This window comes from Corvus cornix, chromosome 19 (assembly GCF_000738735.6).
Source record: "Corvus cornix cornix isolate S_Up_H32 chromosome 19, ASM73873v5, whole genome shotgun sequence".
Lineage (NCBI taxonomy): Eukaryota > Metazoa > Chordata > Aves > Passeriformes > Corvidae > Corvus > Corvus cornix.
This window is the reverse complement of record NC_046348.1, coordinates 591,771-612,093: the sequence shown is the minus strand read 5'-3', so window position 1 is coordinate 612,093 and position 20,323 is coordinate 591,771. Positions and strand designations below refer to the sequence as shown.

Below are 20,323 nucleotides of genomic sequence, written 5' to 3'. Positions count from 1 at the left end.
TGCCGGGTGCTGGATGCAAGGATGGGGGATGCTGCAGTGGGTGTCCCCCGTGTCAGCGCAGGGATCCTTCCTTTGGGGCCTCCAAACCGGGGATGCTCCTGTGACCTTTGGGTCTGACATTTGTTTGGGGTCTCTGCATCACAGTGGAGCAAACCTGTCCCCGTGTCACCACTGAGTTCCTGCAGCCACCACACTTTGTCCCCATCCCGAGGGACTCGGATACTCCTCATCCCTCCCCAGCTGTGAGGGAGTGCAGAGGGACCGCACCAGGGAGGGAGATGCAGCAGCTGGGATGGGGGTGCTCCCAGGAACCCCCCAGGGACGCCGGCCCTGCTCAACTCCTCCGTAAACACCAGTGACTGGTTTGCTCACCACAAGAATGTGTCCTGCCGGGGGTGGCTGGCACCCCGAAACCCCGGTGATTTGCCCCTTCCTCCATCGTGAGTCAGGCAGCAGCAGCTGCCCCAGGCCGGCACGACACTGGACACAGCCTGTACTTTGGGCAATTTGGGATGATGAAGTGGGGACGCCGCGTGCAGAGCTCTGATTGCAGGGTCGGGGGCTGTGGTGTTTCGCTGCCCCGTCCCACCCCAGCTCTGCCCCAGTAGCTCCTACCCCATACACCTGCCTCGAGTATCTCTCTCTTCCCCTGCCCCACAGCCCTACTTGGGGTATCCCCCCTGTCCCATATTCCTACCCAGAGGTATCCCTCCCTTCTACCCCCCACTCCTACCGGTGCCCTGGTATTGAGTATTCCCATTGTCCCACAGACCTGGGGTATAACCCTGCCCCTACCCCTGTGCCCCACAGCCCTGTCTGGGGTGCCACCCCCTCTTCCCCAGAGCCCTGTTTGGGGTATAACCCTACCCCAAAGCCCTGCTTGGCGCATCCTCACACTCCACAGCCCTGCCTGGGGTCCCCCCTGCCCCAGAGCCCTGCCAGGGTAACCCCTGCCCGCAGCCCCGCAGCCACGCGTGCACTGGGTGCGGGTGTGGGTGTGCACCTGCACCAGCAGAGCGTGCCTGCTCACCTCTGCCACTGTGTGTGTGTCTGAGTCTGTGTGTGCGTCCGTAAGTCTGTCACTCTGTCTGTCTGTGTCCATGAGTCTCTGTGTGTCTGTGTGTCTGGGAATCTGTCTGTGTGTCTGACTGTCTGTATGGCTGTGTGTGTCTGTGTGTCCGTCAGTCCACATGTCTGTCTGTGTGTCTGTGTGTCTGGCTGCATGTCTGTCCATCCGTGTGTCTGTGTGTGCAGCTGTGTGTCCGTGTGTCTGTCTCTGTGTCTGTCCCTGTGTCTGTCCCTGTGTCTTTGTGTGTCTGTGCGTCTGGCTGCATTACTATCTGTGTGTCTGTCTGTGTCTGTCCATGTGTCTGTGTGTCCATGAGTCTGTCGGTGTCTGTGTGTCTGTCCATGTGACTATGAGTCTGTGTGTCTGTGTGTGAGGCTGCATGCCAGGGCGTCACTGCCGGCAGAGGGGGTGTGTGTATCTGTGTGTCTGTGTGCAGCTGTGTGTCCGTGTGTCTGTGTATGTGCATCTGTGTGTGGGTGTGTCTGTGTGTGTCTGTGTGTATGACTTTGAGTCTGTGTGTGTGTGTGCCTGTGTGTGTTTCTGTGTGTGTGTTTGTGGTGTGTGTGTGTTTGTGGTGTTTGTGTGCATGTGTTTGTGGTGTGTGTGTGTCTGTATGGTGTGTGTGTGTTTGTGGTGTGTATGTGTGTGTTTGTGGTGTGTGTCTGTATGGGGTGTGTGTGTGTCTGTATGGTATGTGTGTGTGTGTGCCTGTATGGTGTGTGTGTGGTGTGTGTCTGGATGGTGTGTGTGTGTGTGTGTGTCTGTATGGTGTGTGTGTGTGTGTGTGTCTGTATGGTGTGTGTGTGTGGTGTGTGTCTGTATGGTGTTTGTGGTGTGTGTCTGTATGGTATGTGTGTGTGTGTCTGTATGGTGTGTGTGTGTGTGGTGTGTGTCTGTATGGTGTTTGTGCTGTGTGTCTGTATGGTGTGTGTGTGTGTGTCTGTATGGTGTGTGTGTGTGTGTGTGTCTGTATGGTGTGTGTGTGTGTGTGTGTCTGTATGGTGTGTGTGTGTGGTGTGTGTCTGTATGGTGTTTGTGCTGTGTGTCTGTATGGTGTGTGTGTGTGTGTCCGTATGGTGTGTGTGTGTGTGTGTCTGTATGGTGTGTGTGTGTGTGTGTCTGTATGGTGTGTGTGTGTGGTGTGTGTCTGTATGGTGTTTGTGCTGTGTGTCTGTATGGTGTGTGTGTGTGTGTCTGTATGGTGTGTGTGTGTGTGTGTCCGTATGGTGTGTGTGTGTGTGTGTCTGTATGGTGTGTGTGTGTGTGTGTGTCTGTATGGTGTGTGTGTGTGTGTGTCTGTATGGTGTGTGTGTGTGTGTCTGTATGGTGTGTGTGTTTGTGGTGTGTGTCTGGATGGTGTGTGTGTGTGTGTGCCTGTATGGTGTGTGTGTGTGTGTGCCTGTATGGTGTGCGTGTGTGTGTGCCTGTATGGTGTGTGTGTGTGTGTGCCTGTATGGTGTGTGTGTGTGTGGTGTGTGTCTGGATGGTGTGTGTGTGTGTGTGTCTGTATGGTGTGGGTGTGTGTGTGTGTGTGTCTGTATGGTGTGTGTGTGTGTGTCTGTATGGTGTGCGTGTGTGGTGTGTGTCTGTATGGTGTTTGTGCTGTGTGTCTGTATGGTGTGTGTGTGTGTGTGTCTGTATGGTGTGTGTGTGTGTGTGTGTGTGTGTCTGTATGGTGTGTGTGTGTGTGGTGTGTGTCTGTATGGTGTGTGTGTGTGTGTGTCTGTATGGTGTGTGTTTGTGTGGTGTGTGTCTGTATGGTGTGTGTTTGTGTGGTGTGTGTCTGTATGGTGTGTGTGTGTGTGTCTGTATGGTGTGTGTGTGTGTGGTGTGTGTCTGTATGGTGTGTGTGTGTGTGTCTGTATGGTGTGTGTGTGTGTGTGTGTGTCTGTATGGTGTGTGTGTGTGTGTGTCTGTATGGTGTGTGTGTGTGTGTCTGTATGGTGTGTGTGTGTGTGGTGTGTGTCTGTATGGTGTGTGTGTGTGGTGTGTGTCTGTATGGTGTGTGTGTGTGGTGTGTGTCTGTATGGTGGGTGTGTGTGTGGTGTGTGTCTGTATGGTGTGTGTGTGTGTGTCTGTATGGTGTGCGTGTGTGTGTGTGTGTCTGTATGGTGTGTGTGTGTGTGTCTGTATGGTGTGCGTGTGTGTGTGTCTGTATGGTGTGTGTGTGTGTGTGCGTCTGTATGGTGTGTGTGTGTGTGTGCGTCTGTATGGTGTGTATGTGTGTCTGTATGGTGTGTGTGTGTGTGTGTCTGTATGGTGTGTGTGTGTGTGCGTCTGTATGGTGTGTGTGTGTGTCTGTATGGTGTGTGTGTGTGTGTCTGTATGGTGTGTGTGTGTGTGGTGTGTGTCTGTATGGTGTGTGTGTGTGTGTCTGTATGGTGTGTGTGTGTGTGGTGTGTGTCTGTATGGTGTGTGTGTGTGTGTCTGTATGGTGTGCGTGTTCACCTGTGTGCCTGTGCACTCTGCACTCTGGGCCTGCGGGAACTCCCCTCCCTGCACACGTGGGGGCCCTTGGCAGCCCAACCCCCCTGTTTGCTGCTGGCAGCCCTGCGAGCCTGGCCCTGTGCCCACCATCACTGTGACAGCACTGGACCATGGACACCCACCCCCAGGTGCCCCCGAGGGCCGGGACCCCCAGCACCCCCAGCAACAAGGGCACAGGACCCTGGGGGCTGCTTGCACGGGGTCCCCCCAGCAGCACAGACAGGGTCAGCCTCGCAACCCCCCCGGCTGGCTGTGGGGATTTTGGGTGCCCTCGGGGGGTGATCATGTTACAGTGGGGTGGCAGAAGCTCACCCAGCCAAGTACAGGGTATTTTGGGGATGCTGTGGATTGGCAGAGAGGATGGATATGGGGTTATCGGGGCGCCACCGCATGGTGCAGGTCAGACATGAGGTGCTGCAGGGGCTGGAGGTCAGGCTGGGTGGATATGGGGTGCTGCGGTGACATGGGGTGACAACAGCTGACCCAGCCATACATGGGGTATCAGGTGCTGTGGGGTGACCCCACTGGCTATGGGGGTTCAGAGTGCTGCTGGGCAATAGAAGGTGGCTCACCAGACACCGTGTATCAGGGCACTGTGGGGCACCCAAATACAACCCTCCTGGCTATGGGGTGTTGGGATACTCTGGGGCACCCAAATCCAACCCCGCTGGCTGTTGGCTGTCGGGATAATATGGGAGCACCCAACTCCAACCCCTCTGGCTGTGGGGTGTCAGGGTAGCATGGGGCACAGCCAGGCAGTTGCAGGGCTCCCCCCCATCCTAGCTGCACGGCACCAGCTGCCAGCATCCCACCGCGCTCTTGAGTAGTTAATAAGTTGTAGAGGAGATTTTTGGAGCAGGCAGGGAACAGGTAGCAGCAAGCCTGTGTCCAGCAACCACATTCCTGGGGGAGGGGGACTGAAAGCACTGGCATTACCCCCGGCATGCAAGGGTAGGGGGGGAAACATGCACCCCACAGCCATGGGACTCTTGCTGCCCGGCCTGAAGGGATTGCTCATGCCTTGGGATATTTTTCCCTTTGCCAGGTGCCAGCTCAGGTTGTCGGGGTGACACTGCCGGGGTGGTTACGTGCATTATCTGCTTCCTTCAAGGCCACAAGACTTGTGCAGGATGAGTAAAGATATTTATCAGTCAGTCAGAGGATCTCTGATAGTGCTCCCGGCCCAGCAGGGTGGGAACAGGAGGGGCCAGGCTGGAGGGGTTCCTGCTGGGCCGGGAGCACCCACAGGTCCCCTGGAATGGTGACACAAACCTCATGGCACGGTGAAGGCGTTGCACTTTGCACGGCAATGCAAAGGTGCCCAACGGTCACTGAACCCCAGTTAAACGTGAGCACCGATACCACGCTCCAGAAATCAACCAAACCCTGACCTGCTAGCACCTCTGTGGGGGAAAGGTGAACCCTTGCCATTTCCAGGTCCACAGAAGGGGTTTGGTGGGAACGAGCATGGTGGTAGTGCTTCCCGATACCCATCGGCCGAAACCAGGGAACGGCTGTGGCAGGTGGCGTTTCTCCTCCTCCCGCCCTTCTCTGGTTACCTGGCTCCATCTCTGCAAACAAAGGGGAGGGTGTGGGACGCAGGTGATGGTGACGGAGGAGCGGAGAGGAGCGTCCAGCAGCCAGCACTGAAACCCCACCCCGGGGCCAGCCTGCATAAATAGCGCTGCGCACAGGTGTAAGCCGATCCCCCGGCTGCGAGCGGCGGCAGGTGACGGCGACGGTCTCGGTCCGTGGGTTCTTCTCCGCCATCGCCTGGAGCACGTCACTGAACCGTCCACCACCATGTCGATGGGGCTGGAGATCGGCGGCGTGGCCTTGTCCGTGCTGGGTTGGTTGTGCAGCATCATCTGCTGCGCGTTGCCCATGTGGAGGGTGTCGGCCTTCATCGGGAACAACATCGTGACGGCCCAGATCATCTGGGAAGGGCTGTGGATGAACTGCGTGGTGCAGAGCACGGGGCAGATGCAGTGCAAGGTCTACGACTCCATGTTGGCGTTGCCGCAGGACCTGCAAGCCGCCCGTGCCCTGCTGGTGGTGGCCATCATCTTGGCCGTCATAGGCTTAATGGTGGCCATCATGGGAGCCCAGTGCACCCGCTGCGTGGAGGACGAGAGCACCAAAGCCAAGATCACCATCGTCTCCGGCGTCATTTTCCTCCTGTCTGGTGTCATGACCCTCATCCCTGTCTGCTGGTCAGCCAACACCATCATCCGGGATTTCTACAACCCGCTGGTGATCGAAGCGCAGAAGCGGGAGCTGGGCACCTCGCTCTACGTGGGCTGGGCGGCTTCCGCACTCCTGATGCTGGGGGGGGCCCTGCTTTGCTGTTCCTGCCCCCCCAAAGACGACAGGTACCCACGGGAAAGGTGGCCTACTCTGCCCCACGCTCCGCCGTCACCAGCTACGACAAGAGGAACTATGTCTGAGCCCCCCAGGGTCCCCCGGAACCCCCGACATCCCCCACCCCACCGACCCACCCTGGGACTCTCATCGCCCTCCGTGGGGCCCGGGGACGGCAGCGCCGGGGCGGGGGGGGGGCGCGAAGGAAGGGTTGGGGACGGCCGCGGGGTCAGGGCCGGGCTGTGTAAATAGAGACAGTTTCGGTTAAACACGAGGCAGTTTCGGGTCGGCGGGAGAAGCGGCGCCCGGCGAGGGCCTGCCACGCCGACGGGGCAGGATGAGGACGGGATGGGGACGGTGCCTCCCTGCTGTAGCCCCCCATCGCTGCTGGCCCGGCACCGTCTGTCCCTGTTACGCGTGGTCTGTACCGGTTACATTTGTCAATAAACGTGTCCTGTTTTGGTACCCGAGTGTCGTTGGGATGTGGGGCACGATCCAGGTGGGCACGGGAGGGGGGACACTGGGATACAGCCCCCCAAGTCACCCTACACACCCTGCTACGGCAGCCCCCGAGTGGCACCGGGCCGAGGACAGCAGAGGGCTCAGCCGCAGCCCCTCTCCCTCCCGCCCCGGGAGGCCCTGCTCGGGGCGCGGACCCGTTGTCCCCCTGCATTCCAGGGGCAGCTCTCCGGGATCGGTCGGGGCGGGAAGCAGCGGAGGAGCCGCTGGATGCCGCAGGGACACTCCCTGCCCGCAGTCCAAAGTCTGGGGCCGCCGGGGGGGCCGCGGGGCGCTTCCCCCGCCCGGGAGCCGCGCTGGGGCGAGGCCGCCCTGCTCGGCCGCTCCCTCCCGCCCGCCGCCACGCTCCAGCGGGCAGGGACAAAGGGGCAGGAGCGGCCGCAGGAGCGCGGGGCCGGTCCTGGGGGAAGCGCGGCCGGGGGCGGCGAGTGCGGGACTGCGCCGCCCGGTCCCGTTGTGCCTGCGGGCGGCAGCGGGCGGCAGGGCCCTGCGGAACCCCCGCCCGCAGGCAGCCGCCCCGCCCGGCTCACGTTCGCCGGGCCCCCACCCCCGTGTCCCGCCGCCCGCTCCGCTGCCCGCGGGGGAAGCGCCGGCACCGGCCCCGCCGTGACCTTCCCGGAGCGCGCGCTGCCGCCCTGCTGCCGCGGGGGGGCGCCCGGCGGGGCGGGGCGGGGCAGGGGCGGGGCCCCCGCGCACGTCGCGTCACGGCCCGCGCGCCGCCGCCGCCGCCGCCATGATGCTCCGCCGGCTGCCCCGCGCCCCCGCCCCACCGCCCCGCCCGCGCTCCCGCCCGCCGCCCGCCGCCGCCGCCGCCCGCTCCGTGGGCACGTAAGGGCCCGGCCTTGCGCGGGGCGGGGGCGGGCGCGGCGGGAGCGGTACCGGAACCGGGAAGGGTCCCGGGGGGGATAGCGCGAGAAGGGGCGTGTCCCGTCCCACGAGGCTGGCCACGCCTCCCGCAAGCCGCGCCTCCCGGTCGCGCTGCCCCGTGCGGGCGGCGGGGCGGTTGTGACCACGCCCCCAGTGACCACGCCCTTCTCCGGCTGTGGCCACGCCCCCCCCGTTCCCCACCGTGCCCTTGGCCCGGCCGTGGCCGCGCTCCCTCGGAATGGGCCAGGCTGGAGGGGACCCCAGAGGGTCCCTGGTGCCACCTCCCTGCTCAGGCAGGGCCATCCCAGAGCACAGGGCACAGGATTGTGCCCAGAGGGCTCTGCAATATCCCCGCTGAGGGAGACTCCAGCCCCTCCCTGGGCAGCCTGTTCAGGGCTGGGCCCTGCCCAGGGCAGCAGTTCTGCCTCCTGTGCAGGGCAATTGCTGGGCTCAGGCCCTGCCCGGTGCTCTGGTGCCACTGCCGGGCCCCGGAGCAGAGCCTGGGCCCTGCCCTGGGCCCTCCCTGCAGCCAGGGACAGCCAGGGCTGAGGGCCCCTCTCAGCTGGGGCTCCTCTCGAGGCTGAGCAGCCCCGGCTCCCTCAGCCTGTCCTGGGCACGGAGATGCTTCAGGCCCTCCTCATCCTCACAGCCGGCACCGGCCCCGGCCCGCTCCAGGAGCTCTATGTCTCCCTTTTCCTGAGGAGCCCAGGACTGCACACAACACTCCAAATGTGCCTCACCAGGGCTGGGCAGAGGGGCAGGGCTCACTTCCCCCCCACCCCTCTGGCCATACCCCGTGCCCCTCTCTCCCTGCAGTGCAGTGCCCCTGGCCCATGTGGAGGTGGAGGGTCGCAGGGACCGGCCACCCCTTGTCCTGCTCCACGGGCTCTTTGGCAGCCATGGCAACTTCCAGACGGTGGCCAAGACACTGGTACGCCGTGGTAGCGGCAAGGTGAGACCCAGGGGGTGTGGGGAGGAGCAGCACCCAGGGAGCAGTGCAGGGTCATGGTGGGCAGTGCCTGGGGTGACACGGTGCCCCTGCCCAGGCAGGTGCTGACAGTGGATGCCCGGAACCATGGCAGCAGCCCCCACAGCCCTGTGATGACATATGAAGCAATGAGCCTGGACGTGCAGCACCTCCTGAGCCGCCTGGGAATCAACAAGTGCATCCTCGTGGGACACAGCATGGGGGGCAAGACGGCCATGACGCTGGCCTTGCAGCGGGTCGGCAGGCACGGGGATGGGAGTGGGGTCACAGGCTCAGGAAGTTCCAGGGGGGGCTTTAGGGAGGGGGTGGCACCTTCGGAGGCTGTTCACCGGTGCCAGCCTTGCCCCCAGCTCCAGAGGGACTTGTCTGTATCAGGGTGGGTGCTGTCCCACACAGAGCTGTAAGCCAGGCTGTGGGAGCAGGAGTAAATCTGTGTCCACCAGCCCATGCTCTGCCCTGTCCCTCCAGCACCGATTGCAGGGGAGCTTGGAGATCTCTGCCAAGCACAAGGACTCTGGGAAGGGCATGTGGAGGTCTCTGCTGAGGCAGGATGGAGCTAAGAGCCTCCAGAGAATCAGACTGGGAGCAGAGCCCTGTCCCCACTCCCTCTGGGGAGATCTTGGGAGATCCTGGCATCTGATCTGCCCTGCTTGTGTCTCCAGCCAGACCTGGTGGAGCGCCTCATCTCCGTAGACATCAGTCCTGGCTCAACCGCCCCCGTGTCCGAATTCTCCGCCTACATCTCGGCCATGAAGGAAGTGAAGGTCCCGGTGGGGCTGTCCCGCTCGGCAGCACGCCAGCTGGCTGACGACCAGCTGCAGCCCGTGGTCAAGGTAGGAAATCCTGTGGGAGATGGGGGTAGAGGGGAGGAGGGAGGGTGCCAGGGCATCCTGCTTTGTTGCTCTTACTGAAGAGCGCACGATCCCCTTCCGTGACAGATCCCACAGCTGAGACAGTTCCTCCTCACCAACCTGGTGGAGGTGGAGGGCCGCTACGTGTGGCGGGTGAACCTGGAGGCTATTTCGCGGCACCTGGCAGACATCATGAACTTCCCTGTCTTCCACAAGCCATATCCTGGTCCTGCACTCTTCTTGGGAGGGTCCGACTCACCCTATATCAGGTGAGACTGGAGAGAAGTGGTTCCAGGTCTGACCTCTTGTGCTCTTTGCAGCTGCCAAGGGTGGGAGGGGAATTCCCCCCCTGGGATGCGGAGGGTCCTGAGCAAGGGCTGTGCCTCCAGCCGCCAGTGACACCCACACACTGGAGCAAGGGGGAACCTGGGGGCCCCCCTGGGCTTTCCTAGCAGGGAAGGAGCCATACCCGGGATCACCCTCTGCTTGGGGAGGTGAGGGAAGACACCAGGAGGGACCTCTGATCATGGTATGTTCCCTTGTCCTGCAGCTCCAGAGACTACCCAGAGATCCAACGCCTCTTCCCCAAGGCAGAGATCCAGTACATTAAAGGTGCAGGCCACATAGTCCATCAGGATAAATTTGAAGAATTCATCACTGCTGTCCTCAATTTCCTGCCACAGCTGTAGCACTGAGGACCAGGGTTTCAGCAAGGACCGTGTGGGTCCTGAGGAGCTCTGGGCAGTGACGCAGGGCTGAGGTTCTGAGGATGGGCTCAGCTGGGCCTGGTTGCCCTCACTGCAGTCTGATTCTGCCTGCAAGACCTTCTCCCATCCTGGTTCTCCTGCAGCCAGAGCAGAGACGCACCTGCATCCTGCTGGGACCTGCCACCTCGCAGGGACACGGGGTGGCACTGGCTCAGGACACTGTCCTACCTGCACAGGAGAGTCAGGCACATGGAGGGGGCAGGAGAGCCCTCTCGTTTTCCTGCTGCCAGAGCCTTCCATGGATCTGCAGAATGTGCAATAAAGCTGAATCCATGCAAAGGCATAACAGGAACTGGACGTGGCCATGGAGGGCAGGGCATGTGCGGGGGGCACAGGAAGGGGTTCTCACTTGCCAGCAGGGCTGCTGGTGGGAGGTGACAGCTGGACTGGGCCCTAAGGTGACAAGCTGTGGAAGCAGTGCACGTGAGACACAGGTTTGAGGATCTTTCTTGGCTCCCAGGGGGACTTGCATCCTTGCTCTATGCCTGGGGCAGTGTAAGGATTGAGGTGTGGGGGAATCTGCCTCCTGAGCAAGGCGTGTGTCTGCCCAGCCTGTCCCAAAGACAGGTGTCCCTTTGTCCCTGAGCTCCTGACAATTTCTCCCCTCCCACCTGCTTTGCATCCTCCCGCGGCAGCATAATGCCCACACACCACGGGTTGGAGGCAGAGGAGCAGGGTGTCTGCTGCAAAAATCCCTTTATTGGACAACTGGGAAATCCGGGGACAGGGCAGAAGTGACTAGGGGGGTGACAGATCATCTCTGTCACAGCTGGGGATACGCTTTGTGTGAGGACAATAGAGACACTAACCATCTCTGCTTCTGCTGCTCCCTGGGATGAGTTTGCTTAATTTGGGGTTATTTAGAGGCCCCAAAAGGGAGGGAGGGCAGGAGACTCAGGATATTTTATTCTAGGTCTGGCTGTAGTTGCCTGGCAGAGTGGGCACCAGGGACTGCTTTGGAGATTTGTTGTGTTTCTGCAGAGCTGTTCTTGTCTCTTCCCCTTGTCCTTTCCTTTCCTTTTTCCTTTCCTTTCCTTTTTCCTTTCCTTTTTCCTTTCCTTTCCTTTCCTTTTTCCTTTCCTTTTTCCTTTCCTTTCCTTTCCTTTTTCCTTTCCTTTTTCCTTTCCTTTCCTTTCCTTTTTCCTTTCCTTTTTCCTTTCCTTTTTCCTTTCCTTTCCTCTCCTTTCCTTTCTCCTTTCCTTTCCTTTCCTTTCCTTTCCTTTCCTTTCCTTTCCTTTCCTTTCCTTTCCTTTCCTTCCTTTCCTTTCCTTTCCTTTCCTTTCCTTTCCTTTCCTTTCCTTTCCTTTCCTTTCCTTTCCTTTCCTTTCCTTTCCTTTCCTTTCCTGATACAGTGCATCTCTCAGGAGCTGGGCTGCACTGGCCTTGAGCTTTCTGCTATATCACCCTCAAATTCACACACTTTTGCTCTCTGTGTATTATTTGTTTCATGTGAAGAACATCAGACCAATAAGCTCCAGAGTCACTGGCTACTGAAATGAGTTCCTTGGGTGCCACCAGCCAGCTGGGGGTGGGGTCTGGCCCCAGCTATCAGCACACAAGACCTTTGGACCGAGCCACGAGCTCTGGAGCCCAGGATCAGCGGGGGATTTCTCCCCACTCCTTCCTGCTGGCCAGGTACCAGGTTTGGGGCACAGACAAAAGGCTGCCACGAGATGCAAGGTCAAGAGTGTCACCATGGCAGGGCATCAGTGGCCTGAGAAGAGGCAGAGCTTCCAGAACGTTGTAGTCCATTCTTGTGATGGCATCTGCTGAGGGAACATAGGGAAGCACTGTCAGACCTAGGGTGAGAGACAGCAGGGAGAAATGAGTGCAGCTCTGTTTCCTGCACGGGAAGGGTGCAGGGAATCAAGAAACATCCCAGGGGCACATCCAGGCATGTGTCTGGTGGCATGAGGGATGCCATGGGCTGCACCAACACGCTGGGCTCTGTGCCCGTGGTGTCAGGGTGCTGATGCCTCCAGAGATCCAGCTGACACCCCAGGCAAAACCAGACCCCTTTCTGACAACCTGCTCCCTCCCAAGGGGCCTGCCAAAAAATGACCTCTCCCAGCCTGAGCTCTGCTCCAAGCAGGATTTCTGACCCTTGGCACAGCTGCAGTTAACCACAAACCCCGCCTTTAGGAAGACCTCTATGTGGCTGTTGCAGGCATGGTTTCAAAACTGCTCTGTCAGGCATTGGGTAGAAATGGAGCCTGTTGATGACCTGCAGGATGTGGTATCTGGGGAGACAGAAGACGTCAAGTGTGACTTCACTGGTGTCCCTCACTGCAGCAGTGATTAATGCTGGGTGCCAGGCCTGGAGACTGGGGCACCTTCTCCAAGATCATTCTGTTTGGCCCATCTGACCAACAGCGTGGAAAAAGGACAGGGCATCCCAGGGAAGACACAAGTGATACGAATATTTTCTTCAAGGCTCTGCTCTCCTCCCAGCTGCCACGCTGGCATGGCCTGGAGCCATCTGAGACCCAGCAGGAGAAGGCAATTTCCACCGCGGTAGTTAGAGGGGGAAGTAGAATTGGCAGGAGGAGTGCAGGCAGAGCCCCGCCTCCAGAGAGGCTCCAGGGAAGGAGGTGACAAAGCTCTGGCCCTGGTGCTGCTTAGAGGGATCTGCAGGTGTCCTGAACAGCCGTGTACCCCGGCGGTGGGGTTCCCTGCAGTTAAGGTTGGACTCAATGATCTCAAAGGTCTGTTCCAATCTAATTGGTTCTGTGATTCTGTGGCCTCCTGCCCTGCTCCTTGGTCGGCAAGCCCCTGGCTCCCTTCAGCACGCCCCTGCCTGCTCCATCAGGGTGGCTGGGCTATGCTCCTGCCCTCCTCTCGTCTACTCTGCCACAGCACGTGGGCTCCCTCTCTGTCCCTGATGCCGCAGTACTCACTCAGGGAGCACTGCCGGATCCGCTGCTGGCCCTGGATACCAACGAGGGCAACGGGGGTACCTCAGCGTCAGGAAGGGCCAGTGGCACAGCAGACGACCCTGCAAGCAGAAAGCTCCTCAGTTACACTGGGAAGCACCTGCAGCAAGAGGAGCTGTTGCAGGGCCCTTGAGGGCCCCTGTTCAGCCCCACAGGGGACAGTCACCCCCAAAAGCTCTGTCATCACAGGGTGGCAAGGGGGTCTCAGAGCAGTGATACCCAACTGCTCCTTGCCTTTGAGCCCTGGACGCTCCCCAGGGCTGGACCCTGCTCCAGCATCCCTGTGGAGGCTCTGGCCAGGAGCAGACCACGGCCCTTCATCTCTCACCTGAGTCAGCTCAGACCCAGCTGCTCCACCATCCTGAGGCTGTCAGTGAAGATCTGGCTGGCCTTGGTGCCCTTCTGGAGCACAATGTTTATGAGGAGTCAAGGCTTATCCACGTGCATCCTGCATTGATCCTGCACCTCTTCCACCTCACTGAGTCTTAGAATCCAGTGGGTCAGCAGGCTGTCCAGCATCCCAGAGATCAGAGGGTTGCTCACATGCTCCACAAACTCTTCCTGCACATTCTGGAGGAGCTCCTCTTCAGGATGGCACCATCTGCCCCATGCCATAGCTCCAGCTGCCCCACCACTCCCTCCAGGTGCTCCCTCCTCCCCATCACCTCTCTACCTGCTCCCCCTGCCCTACTGCCAACGCAGGGTGTTGCCCCCTCCTTAATTTTCCAGCCCAGCGGCTTTCCATCACCCACCTCCCCATTTCCCACACATTTTTCCCAGAGAAATCGCCCGAAGCAATGCAATTGCAAAGATTCAGCATCCACGGGACGAGGAGGAAGCTCCCTCCTGCACCTCTGAGAGCCAGGCCCGGGACAGCTCCACTCGCAGCTGGCACCAGGCAGGGATGGTTGTCCTCTGTCGAGGACCAACATCCCTTTGTCCACACCCCCAAACCCTCCAGACCTGTCTGGGGCTGGGCTCAGCTCATCCTTTCCAGGGGATGCAGGGAGACACCGCCTCGGGCAGCAGCATCTCATCCTGGCAGCTGGGAGCACGGGAGCAGCTGCCCAGGGAGGCGTGGAGTCTCCCGCTCCGGGCACATTCCAAACCCACCTGGACGCGTTTCTGTCCCCTGCTCTGGGTCACCCTGTCTTGGCAGGGGAGTTGGACTGGGTGATCCCCACAGGTCCCTTCCAGCTTCAACTATTCTGTGATGCAGAATGTAAAACTCGGGCTGTGAGAAAGCCTGGGATTGCCCCCTAACTCACTCCACTAGCGGGGCTGTGCCGCAGGGCAGGCTGAGGATGGCAGGGGTAGGAGTAACGCCACGGACCGGGAAACGCAGGCACGAGGCGGGGGGCAGAGGCCATCCAGCCCCAGGGGAGACACATCCAGGCAGTGAGAAGCAGCAGCGGTCCGAGGCTGAGAGGGGCGGTGGAACGGGGAGGCCTCACGATCTCTCTACCATTCCGGTGGCCCCGCAGGCCGCGGAAGCGGCGACCCCGCGCCATCCTGCCCCGGCTGGGGCACCGGAGGCGACCCCACCCCCCCGATGGCCGCGGGCTGGTCCCTGGGCGCTGCCTGGGACGGCCGTCCCTCAGCTCCGGGACCCGCCGGGCGCTGCCGGCCCCGCGGCGCTGAGGGGTCCCCGTCACCGGGCGGTCACGTGACGGGACAGCCCACCGTGCCCCTCCGCCCCATTCCCGCCGCCCTTTCCTGCGGGGAGGCGCTGCGCGGGCGCCGATTGGCTGCGGCGGGACGCGCTGTGATTTCTCATTGGCCGCCGGGCGCCGGGCACCGCCCCCTCCCGTGTCACGGGATAGGCCTGGCGGGAGCGCGGGTGGGCGTGGCCCGGCGGCCGGTGGCGCTGGGCGGGGACGCGTTCCTTCCGCTGATTGGTCGGTGGCGCCGGCGGTGCCGGGCGCTGATTGGCCGGGGCGCGCGGGCCGGCGGGGGGGGGCCGGGCGGGAGCCGCACGCGGCAGAGGCGGGAGTGGCGCGGCCGGAGCCGGGCGGGACCCGCCGGGACAGGTGAGACCGGGGCTGCCCGGGACCCCCCGCCCCCGCTGCCCTCCCGCCGCCCCGGCACCCAGCGCTGCTCCTCGGGCCGCCGCCCGCCGCGGCCCCGCTCCTTCTTCCGCCACCCGAAGAGCGCGGCCTCCCCGGGGCCTGTCCGTGAGGGGCGGCACCGCCCGGTGGCGGCAGCGCTGAGGCGGAGGGGGCCCTGCGGGCCGGGCCCGGGCCGGGCTGCACCGGAGGTTCCGCGGTGTCACCGGCGGGCGGAGGCGGGGTCGCAGTCAGACCGAGGAGGGGAGCGCGGGGCTCCTGCTGGGGCCGGCCCTGCCCGCTCCGGCCCTGCCGCGGGGCCTGAGCCCTTCCCCGGCCGAGGCTGCGGGCGCGGCTCGCCTCCCTCCCTCTGCCGTCCCCCCGCGCTGGGGCCGTGCAGATCTCGCCTAGAAGCGCCTGGCGGGTGGGAGATTCTTGTGCCGCAGAGAGCCGGGGTAGCGGCACGGAGCTGGTTCTTCTTCGCACTCGGTGGGGTTTGTCCGGTGCCCCGCGAAGGCCACACACGGCTGTGTTTGGAGCAGGTGCCTCCCCTCCGTGTTGGGTAGGAGCTGGTTCTGTGCTGGTTTGCAACGGCGGGTGGCTGAAGTTTGGTGTGGAGATGGTGTTGTTGCAGGTTTGACATTTATTTAGAACCCCCTCAGCTAACTGTTGTAAACACTGGCTTCCCTAAAGCAGTTGCTCTGATGCCTTTGGTTCTCCTGCTGAATTAACTGAAGCGGGATGAACTCCAAATAATCCATGTTAAATTGTGGGTCCCTAGAACATTATTGGCCACGTTATGTTAACCGTCTTGTAAGGATCCTGATGGTGATTTTGGCAATGACTTGAAGGAAGATGACAGCTAAAAGCTGAGGAACTGCATGGGCAACTCAAGAGTGCTGATTAGAAAATGGGAAATGAGAATCTGACACTGTGGCCTGGCTAGTTTGGTGCTGGACTTTGGGGAGACCACGCATGTTTTACCAGAGAAAACAAACTGCAGGAAGAGTCCATAATGGGAACAGAGAAACAGGGGAGGGAGAAGTGGGTTCTGTCCTGGGAACCAGGAATTTTTGCCTGGGTTCATGAATATGTTGAACACAGGCAGGCTGGAGGTGGTCTTTGGTGCCTCACTGAGGAGGAGGAGGAGAGGGAGTGTTAACTCAGCTCCCACACTGGTGCAAAAGCTGCTGTGCCCAGGTTTGGTGCCTGTGTGTGGTTCAAAGCTGGTGGAAAGCTGGGCAGAGTTTGGAGATGTATGAGGTGGGATTAAAGGTGAAAAAAGCTGCCATGTGGTGCCGAGAGAACTCCATCTGCTTCCTCCAGCAAGAACTTGAGAGAAGATCTGGCCAGTCTGCGTCTGCTTGTGGAGAACAGAGGTTGGACACTGGGAATTCAGTCTAGCTGGTGAGAGTATGTGTACATGGAAACCAAAACCTGTATCTTTAGGTGATAGAGATGCGAGCATGAGAAGAAACTTCCCTCAGTCAGTGATGACTTTGTATTGGTTGCCAGCTTTTACATGGAGGCTCCATATTTTTCTTTTTTTAATAAAAGCAGCTGGGCTCACAGCCCCAGGAGTTTGGGGGTCTGCTCTGCTTGGGGGTCTGTGAGGTGGCTGTGATGACTTTCAGGGAGTTTGCTGGAAGATGGACATCTAAGTAAACTGGGAAATAAATGTAAAAGTTTCGCTTATAAATTTCTTGGAACATCTGGGTTCCCCTTTCCTTTGCTGTGTTCTCAGGAATCTTTTTATCTGGCTGTGATGGTTATTTAATTTTTCTGAGAGAGCCTTTAGTGGGACATTTCCTCAGAGGTGTCATTGCTGTGGGTTTTGTGGCAGGATCCTTCCAGCCCATGTGTCTCAACAACAGTGTCACTTACCTGTCAGATTTAGTTGTAACAAGCTGAAAGAAAAAAAAATCCAAACCCAAAACCCAAATCAAGGGAAGCTTTAGGGGCAGATCTTGCCACAGAGGCTTTGGAGAATGCTGCTGTGCCAGCTTTTATTGTGATCTCAATCTGCCAAATATGCACTGGCCTGCTTTTGTTTTTTGTTTACGTGGGGCTTCTCAAAGTCTCCCTTGTCCCAGTGCTGGGGGAGTGCAGGGATGATGTGAGCAGCCTTTCCTCGGCCTGGTGCCTGTGTCTGGCTGGGCTTTGCTCACCTGGAGGCAGGTGCCAGGCCTGGATGACTCTAGTCTGCTCTGTTTGTGAGGATTGCTCTGGGAATTGAGCCTTCTCCTCCAAGAGACATAGTTTTAGTCTGTGCTGTTTGAGTCAGAGCTACTTCCATTCTTCTTCTCTGTCCTCTGTTTTAGAGGCTGCTGTCAGTGGAGGGAGAGGGTTGTTCTCAGTAATACTTTGGTAAGTGAAGAAAAAGGAGGGTAGAGAGAACTGAGATTGTTTTGGGGGGTGTGAGGTTGCACTGAGTGTGTGCAGTGGCTTTGGAAATGACTGAGCATTGTTTCACAGGAAAATCCAGCAGTGTCATCTAACCCAGGTTATTTTTATCAGAGAGAAATGTGAACAGAAGGGAAAAAATCAGTGTTGCATACTTGCACATCACATTCAGCTTCCCAGGACAGGTATGCTCCCCCAAGGAATTAATAATTATCAAACAGTTATGAAAGCTCATACCTTTCTCTTCCCCCTTCCGAGGCAGCTCCAGCCAACCAATTTCCCATGTGGTTTTGGATATCAAGTGGGCTCTTACCATGAGACTTGTCGCTCTGTGCTGAACTAGATCAGGGCCCTTTTTAGATAATGATGAATGGAGATAAGAGCTATTTAAAAAATTACTTTGCTCTTAGCAAATTAGCATAACAGATTAATCCCTGCTCGTAATCCCTGGACTGTTCTCCAGGAGGATGCTGGGGCTGTGATGGAGCAGGGAGGAATTTTGTCTGGTCACTTAGAGCATGCTCCCGGCCGATGTAATCGCTTCCCGTCTGTTCCTCCCCGGTGCTCCCGCAGTTCCAGGCACTCCCAACAGCCCCAAAGGATAGGATTTCCCTCCAGAGGGATCAGATGATTAGCTTATAAATAGCAAATGCCTGCTCAGGCCTACTTTCCAGGGTGGTTTGGTCCCTGTCCTGTTTGAAGCAATGAGTACGACTGCATCTGCACCTTGTGGCCCGGAGCTGAATCCAAGGAAAGGGGGATGCTTTCCCTTGAGATGGCGAATTTCTGCGCGGAAGGAAACTGCCCTGGTGCGAGGTGCTTTGGCTTTGCAGCCAGAGCCTCAGAGGGGGGGATTGACTGGGAGGCTCCGGCAGCAGCAGCGCACTGTGCTGCTAGATGTGCTGGCACGGCACAGGGAAACCGGCTCTTTTCTCTGGGAATGTGAGCTGAAATGGAACTGAAACATGTTCAGTGGCTGAATCGTGTTTGAGATGAGCCTGTGTTCCTGCCAGGAAGCCTGTGCTGATAGTGGGGCACCCTTGTCTCAAAGCCTGAGCTCTTGGAGTCCTCTTTGAGTTGCACTATTATGCAACTATACCTTTATATATACCTTTATATATACCTTTATATATATAAATATACCCTTACCTATTTCCTTCCAACCTTCCTTCCTTTCTCTCTATTTTGGTCAGTCCTGGGCTGCTGAGAGAGTCTGACACACATCAAGGTTTAGGGTCTGTCAGGACTCCTTCCAACACAGCTTCCCCACAGCTCTCTCAAGAGAGCTTCGTTCGTGCTTGGCCTTCCTCGTGCTGAGGTTTGAAGTGCAGCCTCAGGTCGCTCTGACATACCTGGGTTTGCCTCGGAGCTGGAGGAGCCCCTTCCCAGCAGGGTGGGAATCGAATTGTGGGGGTAGTTTTCATGGGATTTGTTTTGCAACGTCGTTGTGCAGTGATTTGTGTGTGGTGGGTCTGGGAGCAGCCTTGGCCTTTCCAGACAGAGGTAACTTTAGTGGGACAGAGCATCAGCAGAACTAAACTGACAGTTCCCACTCGTAACAGTGGTAAGGCCTTTGTTGTTACTTACTACTTTGTCTGTGTTGCTCTTTCTCAGTTGAGAGATACCCTCAAATTTCTTCTTCAAGAGGGAGAAGCCTGCCCAGGGCCTATCCCAAGAGAGGAGAGTTATGTGTCAGTATATTCTGTTTCAGCATGTATCAGGTTTCTGGCCTCAGAGGTTTCCTTTTATGTTGTGAGCATTTGTAGGCGCTTTATTCCCTTCAGTCTCTGATGGAGAGCATTCCTGATCTGCCTTCCCTCGTGGATCCTATTGCTTAACTTCTAGGTGGAGTGTTTGCTCAGCAGCGTGTGTGCTACAGCTGATCTCAGGCCCTGCACACCCGGGAAGGTCGGAGTTTTGCTTTTGCCAACAATTATTTTCCGGGGGGACAGAAACACTGCGGTGTCTCTTGCAAGGGTGCGGGTGTGATCGCACCGCAGAGATGCGCACAGTGCTCACAGGAAGGATGGTAGTTAGGACTGAGGTTTTCCTAAGCCTTTGGAACAGGGTTTGCTAAAAATAAGATCGGTGGGAATGTTCTGATAGCAAAGTACAGGTGACATATTGGGTTCCTCAGTCTGTATGGTGACTCTTGCTGAGGTTGCTGACCACTGTCAGCTCCTCCCCGCTTTGGAGGAGCCTGTGCTGGCAGCAGGGACAGAGGTAGACACGGCTCACAATTTATCTGCTCAGGGGCAAAGTCTTGTAGCTGAACTTAAGCCCAGAATTGCAGTGGGGTATTCTCTGGAGCTCAGCTTTCTGCCGTTTCATGCTGTCTGAACAGCACTGGCTGGGAAGCAGAGTCCTTGTTCCTTTTCCAACCTGACCAGTTCTTCGCTGAAAAATGAAATTGTGGAATTGTTCTCAGAACGTGCTTGGACATGGCACTGCCTGTGAGTGACAGCTTTATGGTAAGGACCCTCAAAGCATTTCTGCTCTACAGTCAGTTCAGTTGCTTAGGCTCTGCCAGCCTTTCTCTGATGGTCCCTGCTGAAGCCGAGGACTGCTCCGAGCGAGCGAGGGCTGCAGTTTCCATTGTTCCTTCTGGAAGCTTCAGAGGGTTTTGTTGGTTTGTTTTATTGTAGAAACTTGTTGAAGTAGACAGCTTCCCCTGAGTGGATGAGTGCCTTGTGGCAATCCAGCATGAATCTATTCAGTTGTCTCTGTTGTTTCAACTGTGCTGCCTGGATTCATAATAAATTTTTTTTTTTTAATCTTTCAAAGGACTCGGCGGAAGTCTCCTTATTGCAGGAGCATGACTGGCATGTAGCACTCAGGGCCACCAGTGTGACAGAGCCAGGTGGGATCTGTTTCACTGTTCTAATGGGAATGAGAGCAGCCGTTGTCCTGTTTAGTAACTCGTTTATGAGGCACCTGCACCCAGTTTGGAGAAGGTCTCACCGAGGGTACCCTGGGAGAGCCTGGCTGGCTGCCAGCCCAGAGCCTGGGTCATGCCCATGCTTCCTGCAGCTC

The 20,323-nt window shown here is 58.5% G+C and overlaps 3 protein-coding genes and 1 long non-coding RNA gene across 5 annotated transcripts in view; 3 read left to right on the top strand and 1 right to left on the bottom strand.

Moving 5' to 3' along the window:
* Nucleotides 1-4,970: 4,970 nt before the first annotated feature.
* Nucleotides 4,971-6,092, top strand: CLDN3 (claudin 3). Its single transcript, XM_039563119.1, is given in 2 exon segments — nucleotides 4,971-5,930; nucleotides 5,933-6,092. Coding segments are annotated over 2 exon segments (642 nt in total). The 5' UTR covers nucleotides 4,971-5,359; the 3' UTR covers nucleotides 6,004-6,092.
* Nucleotides 6,093-7,942: 1,850 nt separating this feature from the next.
* ABHD11 (abhydrolase domain containing 11) lies at nucleotides 7,943-10,195 on the top strand. Its single transcript, XM_039563118.1, is given in 7 exon segments — nucleotides 7,943-8,075; nucleotides 8,078-8,106; nucleotides 8,109-8,255; nucleotides 8,354-8,527; nucleotides 8,954-9,124; nucleotides 9,230-9,411; nucleotides 9,693-10,195. Coding segments are annotated over 7 exon segments (885 nt in total). The 5' UTR covers nucleotides 7,943-8,032; the 3' UTR covers nucleotides 9,832-10,195.
* Nucleotides 10,196-11,326: 1,131 nt separating this feature from the next.
* On the bottom strand, nucleotides 11,327-14,442 carry LOC109146007. The gene is made up of 3 exons (XR_002047760.3): nucleotides 13,171-14,442; nucleotides 12,807-12,904; nucleotides 11,327-11,675 (listed from the first exon to the last, which is right to left on the bottom strand). It is a non-coding gene; the product is annotated as an uncharacterized LOC109146007 (long non-coding RNA).
* Nucleotides 14,443-14,797: 355 nt separating this feature from the next.
* Nucleotides 14,798-20,323, top strand: part of MTMR4 (myotubularin related protein 4) — a 43,347-nt gene continuing 37,821 nt past the window's right edge. The window contains exon 1 of one of the 2 annotated variants that reach the window (XM_039563086.1): nucleotides 14,798-14,872. The gene's annotated coding sequence lies outside the window, so the exon portion shown is untranslated. Of the gene's footprint in view, nucleotides 14,873-15,284; nucleotides 15,450-20,323 lie in introns of those variants that run through there. The other variant, XM_039563087.1, reaches the window with a different exon arrangement.